Source organism: Lynx canadensis, chromosome C1 (genome assembly GCF_007474595.2).
Source record: "Lynx canadensis isolate LIC74 chromosome C1, mLynCan4.pri.v2, whole genome shotgun sequence".
Classification (NCBI taxonomy): Eukaryota; Metazoa; Chordata; class Mammalia; order Carnivora; family Felidae; genus Lynx; species Lynx canadensis.
The window spans coordinates 218109788-218120195 of record NC_044310.1 but is presented as its reverse complement, the minus strand read 5'-3'; the positions used below and the strand labels follow the sequence as shown (position 1 = coordinate 218120195).

The 10408-nt window shown below is 57.0% G+C and overlaps 1 protein-coding gene across 3 annotated transcripts in view; it reads right to left on the bottom strand.

Annotated features, from left to right (window-relative positions):
* Positions 1 to 2647: 2647 nt before the first annotated feature.
* Positions 2648 to 10408, bottom strand: part of RAMP1 (receptor activity modifying protein 1) — a 48701-nt gene continuing 40940 nt past the window's right edge. For all 3 annotated transcript variants that reach the window (XM_030325577.1, XM_030325578.2, XM_030325579.1), the window contains exon 3: positions 2648 to 3084. In XM_030325577.1, the coding sequence (XP_030181437.1) occupies positions 2829 to 3084 (256 nt within the window). In that variant the 3' untranslated portion in view covers positions 2648 to 2828. The remainder of the gene's footprint in view (positions 3085 to 10408) is intronic.

Here is a 10408-nt window from a genome sequence, read left to right as displayed (position 1 = left end):
TAGATTGAAGCGCTCTGAAAACAGTCTCCCACAAAACACCATCCTCTGGTTTTCAGAGACCAACTCTCTTTAGTCTGTTTCCTTTTTAAAGTTTTTTATTAGAAAAAATATTTACTTACTTTGAGACAGAGAGAGAGAGAGAGAGCGTGCACCAGCAGGGGAGGGGCAGAGAGGAGAGAAAGAATCCCAAGCAGGCTCCACACCAGCAGCACAGAGCCCGACGTGGGCCTCGAACTCACAAACCGTGAGATCAGGACCTGAGCCGAGATCAAGAGCTGGACGCTTAACCGACTGAGCCACCCGGGCGCCCCTCAGTCTGCTTCCTTTGAATGTGACAACGGTCACGAGGGGCCTCACGTTAAGACGTGAACCAGTGGCCTGCTGTCCCGTGAAAGGTTACTTTTCTCGATCCAAACTGAAAAGTGTTACTAACCTGTGGCCACTGGTAGAGCACAAGCGAGCACCCGCCTGGAGAAGGCGCAAGGCAGCATCTCCACGAAAATGCAACCCCCCCGACCCCCCACCACCGCGACACCGGGCGGCGTGCAACAGCACCAGGTGCGACTCTTCAGCGACGCGACGCAAGACTGGAGTGACTCCTGTCTGAGAGTAGCCATGTTTGTGAGCCCACGCACACAGCACAGCCACACCCGCCCACGCCACACACCATACCCCACGCACGCCTCAGGCTGGCCAAGCGCTTGGGAACAAGGGAGGGCCTTGTCTTGAAGATGCCACAGCCCTAAAGCTGATTCTGGAAGGATTCTTCACTCAGCCCCGGTGGAGCCCTGGGGCTCCATGGGGCCCCGACCACCCGTAGGGGCTTGAGGATGATGGGGCTGCCTGGGAGCTGGGGGCCCGGGTCCCTGCCGCCAGGGGTATGACCTCGGATGAGAGGGCTTCATTGAAAATGACCCCGGAAGCAGCACTGGAGGGAGCAGGCCCCGTGGGCCAGCCAAGCCGGCACCTTCGGCAGGTGCACGTATAACCAATTACGGGAGGAAAGACCAGCGAGGTCGGGCTGGGGGCTGCCCTCTTCCCCGTGGCCCGTGTCACCTTTGCTCTCAGGGGACGATGTTTATGAAGACAGACTCCAGCCCACAACTCCCACTCCCGGCCACCTTCCGCTCCTGAGACGGCGCCCGTAGCCGAGACCCACGGAAGCCTGGGCCCTCGGCCCCAAGCTTTTCCCCCACCTGCTTCCTTTCCTGGGTCCTGAACCGTAACCACTCGTGCCACAGCGTCCTCGGGGAGAACCCAGGGACGCATAGAGACAATTGCTCGTTTCCTTCCAGCTCGCATGGCCCAAGTCTCTGACCTGTGAAGGCGGAAGAAGCGAGGAGCGAACACTGCAGCCTGACCAGCCCCTCCCCGAGGCCCTGGGGTGTGGACCCCGGGGTCCCTGTTGGTTCTTGAGGCGATCGCCCTGCCGTTAGGACCGCCTGGGCTTCTTCCCTGTAAGGCACGACCACGCTGTAGCCAGGGCGCCCGTGGTGCGGCACAGAAGCGAGAGAAGCCCCATCAGGGAACCCGTCTGTGACGCCTCTGCAGGCCGGGGGCCTGCCCGTGATGGGAGCACCTTTGCAGGGCCAGCAGGTGCCCAGGAAGAGGCTGGGGGAGTTTGAGTTACCCGAGGGGGCTGCCGAGGGTCGGGTCTGCTCAGCTGAGTGGGGTGGTGGGTGACCCCGTGTGCTTGTGGTACGCTAATGCTGAATATTCCAGAAGGTAATGGCGTTGGGCCCCTGCGTAAGGGCAGGCTGGCCAGCAGGGCAGAGGGAGAGGCAGAGTCTGGGGGTGATGGGCATGACATCCTACCAGTCTGAACTCAGAAGACATCAGGGAGGAACACTGTGGAAGCTCCTTGCAGGCATTCAGAACCTTCGGGAAGGTGGCTGTAAGCAACTGTGAACGGAAAACCAGCAGCCGGCTGGAGGGGCGCACTGGGGTGTGATGGCCGGTACAGCCCTGGGGCGCGGAATGCAAGTGGGTATCTGGACCTGAGGAGGCATCTCTTAGGAGGGGCCTCAGCAAAAACTGAACACACCCGGCCTCCTCCTGTCTGCGAACAGCCGTCCTCTGAGCCAGCGGTTGGGGTGGGGGTGGGGGTGGGGTGGGGGCCTCAGAGGCCCACGGGAGCATCTTCAGGGCACACAGCGCCTCGGCACCATCATCCCCACAAAGGTCCCTGTGACCGAAGAAGGGGAATCCGAAGGGGTTAGCGTTCCTCCCACCTTTCTACTCTCAGTGGTCCATACCCCGAAATAACGACGCTCCCCAAGTTCAAGGACATTCTTTTTCTTTTCATTTTTTAAAATGTTTATTTATTTTTGAGAGACAAGAGAGAGCCAGAGCAGGAGCGGGGCAGGGTCACAGAGCGGGAGACACAGAATCCGAAGCAGGCTCCAGGCTCAGAGCTGTCAGCACAGAGCCCGACGCGGGGCTCGAACTCACGAACCGGGAGATCATGCCCTGAAGTCGGACTGAGCACCCGGGCGCCCCCTTGAGGACATCCTTTGAATCACAAGCCACTTATCCCCAGTTGGGCGGGAGGTTGGAACGTCAGGAGACAGAGGTCGGAACCGTCCCCGGAAATCATGACAATTAGGGTCCCGCTCCCTCCTGGCATCTGGGATCCCCACCTGGGTGGCTTCGAACTCCAGCCAGGGGGCTTTCAGGTTAACGCCTGCGCCACGGCCATTCCGAAATCCTGTTAGCTCTTCCTGGGGGACAAAACAAGGGATCTGGGGCCTACTCTGCCGTCAGGGCGCCCGAAGCTCTCGCCTGTCGTCCCCCACCTCCCCCCCCCCCCCCCCCCCGCGACTGCAGGCCTACACGACGCCCTCCGGGCGCTTGCTCCTCCAGACCACCAGCGCCGTCACAAGCAGGGTCACCAGGATGGGCACGGCGATGAAGGGGCAGAGGATGCTTCGGGGCGGGTCCCGCACAGCCCGGCCGGAGACGGGGCAGTTCCTGAAGTAGTGCCGGTGGACGGCCACAAAGAACTTGTCCACGGCCGCATTCGGCCAGAAGCAGCCCAGCTGGTCCGCCACGTGCCTGGTGCAGTCAGTGAGCACTTTGTAGCTCCTGCGGGTGCAAAAGCGGCTCGTTAGCCCCCGCGCGGGCAGAGGCCCGAGGCAGGACCCGGCCGGGGCTCTTCGCCCCATCCCCCCCCCCCCCCCCCCCCCCCCCCCGGCGCCGAGCAGCCCCGGGGGTCCTCGCCCGGCCGGCTCCAGCAGAGGAAGGCCCTGGAAGGTCCTGTGGGGGCTCCCGGAGGTCCTGCAGGCGCCCACGCCCTGGAAGGCGGGCTGGGGCTCGGGGACGTCCCTCCTCGCTTCTGGGATTCCAGGGACCGGGGCGCACCTGCCGGGGCAGCCTACGAGGGGGGCCAGTCAGGCGCGTTCCGACGGCGGCCTGACTCAAGAAGCCGTCAGGGCACCAATCCGCAGCCTCTCCAGCACCTCGCTGTCCCCTCCCCCACGCAGGCCACCCAGCCTGGAAGGCAGGGCTCCCCACCGGGCCTGGTCTCCCAGCACCCCCCTCCCCCCCTCCCGCTGGAGCCTCCCGGAGCGTTCATCACCTTTCGTGGTGCAGAGCCACATCTTAATTTTATTCATTGGGTGCAAATGCTGAGGACAGGGATCTGGTCTGTTTTGTTCACCTCTGCAGTCCCAGTGCCTAGAGGGGTGCTTGGAACGTGGCAGGCATGAGTCGGCTGTTTGGTCCTTTTTTTATTGTGGTAAAATAGAAATCATGTTTGCTTGTTTGGGTTTTTTGTTTTGTTTTGTTTTTTGTTTCGTTGTGTTTTTTTTTTTTTTTTTTTTTGCTATTTTAACCGTTTAAAAAGTTTTACCTATTACTTTTTTTGACAAAGAGAGAAAGAGAGAGCATCCCAAGCAGCCTCTGCACTGTTAGCATGGAGCTCGACGTGGGGCTGAATCCCACAAACTGTGAGATCGTGACCTGAGCTGAAACCAAGAGTCGGATGCTTAACCAGCTGAGCCACCCAGGCACCCCAAGTAAATTACTTTTTAATAAGTGAAGATTGAAATTGGGGGATATTAAGATGTGGTTTCCAGAAGATGAGTCCCTTCTGCTTCTACTTAGCAGGTAGAAAGTTGTAAAACAAACAAACAGACAAAAAAACCCAAAACAACAACAACAACAACAACAACAAAAGCCAAAGAAACCACAAAACCCTATGTTTTCTGGAGTCCGTCAGAGAGTAGAGACCACAAACCAACGAAGTAACTTGTTTCAAGGACCGTCCCGCCTGGGGCAGAGCACGGGAACAACAGAGATGAGAAGAAACCCACTACCGACAGACTGCAAAGACCAACTAAGCCTAGAAGGTCAGTCTGGAATTCCTGGGGCCCCAGACACCCCGGTGGTTTTGTGACTCCCCACTTTTTCCCACGAGGCTCCAGCCGGTGCTCGTGAGAAAGATTAGTGGCAGGCAGGGGACTGGCTGTCCCTTGGGGCCAGGCACAAACACTGCACGTTTCTTGAATACTTCTCATGTAGGAATCCACAGCCTGTGACCCCTGCAGTAAGAGTGGCTGATGGCGAGGAACAGACCGCAGCCCTTCCCGCTTTCCCAGACCCTCCCCGCCTGGGGAGCAAACGCCCTCAGCGGCCGAGGGAGGGACGGCACAGCCTGTCGGTGCCAGGGCACAGGAGAGACGCACTAGGGCTGACAGAGGAAGGGGAAAGACTCTTCCCCCTCGGGAGAGCAGGCCTGGGATCCTGCATGATACCAAACACAGGGGCAGGAATCTCCCAGCCAAGATCCCACGGACCCAGGGCAGAGTTGGGCCACCACAGGGAGCGGCCCGAAGGCATGTGGCCTGTCTGAGCTGAGGCTCTGTCCCCAGCATAGAACCGCAAGCAGCAACTGTCTGCTACCGTGGACAGGTGCAGAGAGACCGGCTCAGGCGTGCAGGGTGGGGCACCGCCCTGAGGACGATTCACCAGCCCCCTCTGGGACCGCAAGGCGGTGGCAGCCATTGCTACAGGTATGGAGGCCTGTGGTGCTCTGAAAGTGACCACGGTGGCCACAAACCCCAGACCCAGCTCGGTTCCTGACAGGATGGACTCCAACCCCACACCAACAGCCTGGCGGGAGAGGGTGACCCACTGCCAGAGATGAACACTAGTCGCCTCCGTCTCTGATGTTCTCTCCACGAATGTTCCGTACTCAGATACGATGTTACGAACTTTTCACTCAGGAGCAACAAAACGCAAGCAACGCGTTGCCAAGAGACAAAACGATCAACAGAATCAGACTCATTGATGACCTAGATGTTGAAACTATTATGCAGGGACTTCGAGGAGACGATCATGACAAGGGGTCTAGGTGAAAAAGCAGATAATCTACACCCACAGAGCCTTGTAGCAGAGACGTGAAGCTGTAAGAAAGCTGGAGAGAAATTCTAGAAATAAAATGAACCCGGTATCAGAGAGAATTCCCTTGATGGGCTCATCAGCAGGTCCGGCATCTGAGGAATGAGTGAGTGAGCCTGAAGGCAGGTCAGTAGGAATTCCCCAAACCGAAACACAGAAAGAAAAAACAGAGCATCCCTGTGGCGAGCTAAAAACACTATCAACGTTATATCAAGTCCAACTTGTAATCTGAGTCTCCAGGAGGAGGAGAAGGAATGGGGTGGAAAAAGTATTTGAAGAGATAATGGCTGAAAAGTTTCCCAGAATAGGGAGATAACGGTCTGCAAATCCAAGAAGGTCAGAGAACCTCAAACAGGGCAAAAAACAAAACAGCAAATAAAGAACCACACAGACCCATCGGTCAAACAAGCATCTGAAAACCAAAGATAAAAAAAAAAAACTTCCAAGAAAAAAAAATCCTAGAGTCTGTCAGAGAAAAAAAGACACTTACAATGAAGCAATGGCAGGGTCTCAGCAGACATTTTACAAGAGACTGTGCAGGCCAGGGACAATGGGGTGGCTAACGGTGGGGAACACAGCCCCGTCTGTCCAGAGTCCCATACCCAGCAAAAGTAGCTTTCACACATGAAGTTGCCAATAAAGACTTTCTCAGAAACAAAAAGAAGCTGAGAGAGAATTCATTGCCAGGAGATCTGTGCTTTAAGAAATGTTAGTTTTTCTTTTTTTTTTAAAAATTTTTTAATGTTTATTTATACTTGAGAGAGAGAGAGAGAGCGAGAGAGAGCAGGGAAGGGGCAGAGAGAGGAAGCCACAGAATCCGAAGCGGGCTCCAGGCTCCGAGCTGTCAGCACAGAGCCTGATGTGGGGCTCGAACTCACGGACTGCGAGATCATGACCTGAGCCGAAGTCGGACGCTCAACTGACGGAGCCCCCCAGGCGCCCCAGAAATGTTAGTTTTTCGTTCAGAGGAGTATAACAGATGCAGTAAATGGATACAGTCAAAATGAAGATGTTTAAAGATCCTTTTCTGGAACTTTCTGACTTTTGAGCTAGAAATCCAATCGACGCTGGGAAAGGCTGGGGTGTGTCCAGCAGCCAAGCGCCCCTCCGCCACAGGGCCTGTTATGTGGTCTCCAAATCGCTGAGTCACTGCCCCGAGTGCACTGGGACCGCGGGCCCTCCTCGGTCCGCGTGGGGGGGCTGGCAGGGTGGGGCCCCAGGACGGACACAGCGGGCCGAGGCGGCAGCAGCTGGCGTGTGTGGGACCCGTGCCCGACGGGGTGTGCGGTCTTCCCAAGAGAACAAGGACTCGTGTTTCAAGTCAAAACAGAAGTGGAGAGAGCCACAGGAAGTCACGACAGGCTGGGTCTCACGGTGAGAAGAAATGAATCAGCACGTATCAGGTGCCTGGCCCACGGTAAGTGCTGAATGTGGCAGGTGTTGTGAAAGCCCAAAGTCCAGCCTTCTGAGCTGGGTGTCGATCAGCTACGGGGACACGCGTCACAAGCACTGGTTTGGACGACCTGTCTTCTCCCCTGCCTCAGACCCACCAAGCCCCCCAGTAGTTTCGGGGGTTCGGCAGGACAGGCACGCCGTCCTAAACGTTGCCCCCCCTCCTCTGTGCCTGGGGGCGGAGCGGGGACACCCCCAGGAAGAGGTATTGCCACCCCTGGGCCGGCCAGCCAGGAGAGGGAGGAGCCCCTGACCCAGGAGATGAGACCCTACAGACCCCACGCGGAGGCCACGCGGAGGCTGAGCGCCCGGGGTGGGCTATTCTGGGATCAGGCACTTTCTCCTTGAAATGTTATCTTCCAGTTTGCAAAGCCACCGCCGTCTAAAAATATCTCCAACATGCAGTCAGCCGTCCACATCCTGTTTATTTATACAGAAGTGACAGCTGAAACTTTCAATAAATATTTGGAGCCCTGTCAGCAAGGGGGTGATAAGAGAATTCCCCTCAGAGTGTAGACATTCTTCTCTTCAGAAGAACACAGTACTGACTGAAGGGCCCAAAATAATCATGAAAAATATTCTCGCCTTAACCCTCTATTTTCAGTCCTCACATAACCAAACAGTTATCCTGTGTGTGTGTGTGCGCGCGCGCGTGTGTGTGTGTGTGGCAAGGACTTTCTATTCTGGGCCTTTAAGCAAACTTTGCTTGGAATGTTCCTGAACACGATGGTGGGAGTTTCCAATATGTCTGGGTCCCAAGTCAAGGCTCCCGGCACCAAGACTTATGATTGTTTCCTCGCTGGCAAGAAGGCTGATGCCCACTCCTGCCCCAGGCAAGGTGTCTGCTCTGGGGACACTGTGGTCGCTGGTGTCCCCCAGGTAGCCCTGACTGGTCCTGATGTGGAGTGTCTGAGCTGGGGCCCTGGCGCCCCAAGACCTGTATTCAAATCCCAGCCCCGCCGCCTATCCCGAGTGATCCTGGGATCGCCTTCCCCCTGTCCGGGCGAGCCCTGGCCTCCTTATGTGCAAATGAAGACGCCACTTGGCAGGGTTACCGGGCAGATCAAGTGAAATGAGGTCAAGGGCCCCACATACAGCAGGTGCTCAATAAGTGGCTGTTACCTCATCCCTTCCTTCTGAACAACTGGCGTGCGGCTTATAAAGTGGTCACTTCTCGTTCTACAAACCTGGACAAAAGCAGACCAGGCCACCTGAGCCTAAGCCTCCGAAATCCGAGGAGGAACCACTTTTGGACTTAGGTTCACTTTATCCGCATCAATAGCTTCACCCATCCACCCGGGCCCACGCGCCCCTCCCCCCCCCCCCCGTGGGTTCCCGCAGCCCCATGCACCTGCCGTGGGGAGTAGCAGCTGGGGGTGAATGTGACTGCCCCGCGCTGGCCCAACGGGCCTGTCAAAATGCTTGATGACACGGCGGGGAGGCTCTCGGGTAGCTGGCGAGGCGGGCAGGTGGGTGTGAGACCCAGAGCCGTACCCATGACGCTTTTGGCTAAACAGCCCTTCTGGAAATACAAATGACTAATACACAGCCCAGAAAAAGTTTAACCCCGCTCTTAAGAAGAACAAAGAGGGGCGCCTGGGTGCCTTGGTCGGTCTAGCGTCCAACTTCGGCTCGGGTCATGATCTCGTGGTCTGTGAATTCAAGCCCGCGTCTCAGAGCCCGGAGCCTGCTTCGGATTCTGTCTCTCCCTCTCTCTCTGCTCCTCCCCTGCTCACGCTCCGTCTCTCTCTCTCAAAAATAAATAAACAGTAAAAAAAAAAAGAAAAAAAAAAAAAAGAAAGAAAAACAAAGAAGTGAATGTCCAAATTTAAATTTTTTTTTTCAACGTTTATTTATTTTTGGGACAGAGAGAGACAGAGCATGAACGGGGGAGGGGCAGAGAGAGAGGGAGACACAGAATCGGAAGCGGGCTCCAGGCTCCGAGCCATCAGCCCAGAGCCCGACGCGGGGCTCGAACTCGCGGAGCGCGAGATCGTGACCTGAGCTGAAGTCGGACGCTTAACCGACTGCGCCACCCAGGCGCCCCTGAATGTCCAAATTTAAAAATAACGCTTGGCGCTGGGGAAGGTACCGTGAGATGATGCAGGTCCTTGCGTCACTGCTAACAGAAGACAAACCGGTAAACATTTTCCCGAAAAGCGATTCAGCGATACGCGCCAATAAACTCACAAGTGTGGATGCCCTTTGGCCCAGTATTTCTTTCCTGGGAATTTTCTGAAATTAATAACATAAAATGTAGACAAAAGGAGTGTAAGAAGAGGTTCACGGCGAATTTCTAATCATGGAAAACAGCCAACAACGGGACTGCCAGGAAAGAACCGGCTTCTAAAAGCCTCCCCGCTCTCTGCACCTCCCCCCATCAGGCTCGCAGCCCTGGGTGCCTAACCCCGCCCCACCAGCCACCTCCAGGCCCCTCCAGTTCCAGCAGGCCCCCTGCAGGAAGGGCGAGGCCACTAGATGGCGCCCCTCCTGGGGACCTCCTCTCTGTGGTCTCCTCCCCTGGGGACGCTTCTCCCGCCTGTCAGCTCCTCCCGTGCAGCCACATCCCCCAGGACCCCCCATCCGGGCTCCTGAGGCTTCCCCTCCATCGCCTGGAGCGACCTCGCCCGCCCGGAGAGGCTCCCCGGTCCTCCCCACCTCCCTGGTCGGAGGGAGGGGCGTCCACACTCCGCAGACCCCTTGCTGTGACCCTCCCACCCCCATCGGAAGCTGGGTCCCGTCCACATCCAGCTGTCACCACACCTGGCTTCCAGGTTGCCCGTGCCCCCAGCTCCAGCTCCCGGCCCCTGGGAGCCCTTGCCCAGCCCCTGAGTTGTCATGGACTTCTCCCCACCTCCTCCAGGGGTGTCCCTGCCCTCCTGTGGCCCTGTCACTGTGTCCAGGAATAGGCAGCAGTGACTTGTCTCGGTGGGTTATTGTGACCCACCTTGCTAATAATAGCGTCCACCTTCCTTCACAATTCGGGCCAGAGGCCTTGGCCTCCCTGCACCCCTTCTCTTCTACTCCACCCAGCTTGGACAGGGGCGGCCACCAAATCCCTCCCTCTTCTCCTCTCCTCTGCACCCCTGCGCTCAGTCCATGATTGGCTGTCTCACCCCTGCCCTCCTCCTGACGTCCAGCCCACTACCCGCATCTTTGCACCTTCCTCGTGCTGAATTCAAAAGCCTTCACGTAGCCCCCACCCTCGGCCATGTCCTCTCCTTCTCACCGGCCACAGGCCAGCTACACTGGCTGGTGCTTCTGCCTCAGGATCTTTGCACATGCTGCTCCTTCTCCGCGGAAGGCTCTTAACCCCATCTTCACCAGGCCAACTCTGCTCCTCCTTCGAATGTCACTTCCTCAAAAAGGCCTTTTTTTGATGCTTCAACCTCACTCGGCTTCCTGGGAAAGTGGGGTTTCCTTCATAGATGCCTTACTTTGTCCTTGTACTTTAATTCACGTGATGATTCACTCGCTCTTGGTCTCAACAACTAGCCTGCCAGCACCATGGGGGGACGGGGACAGTGTAAGAAGAAGACCAAATCCCTCTTACCCT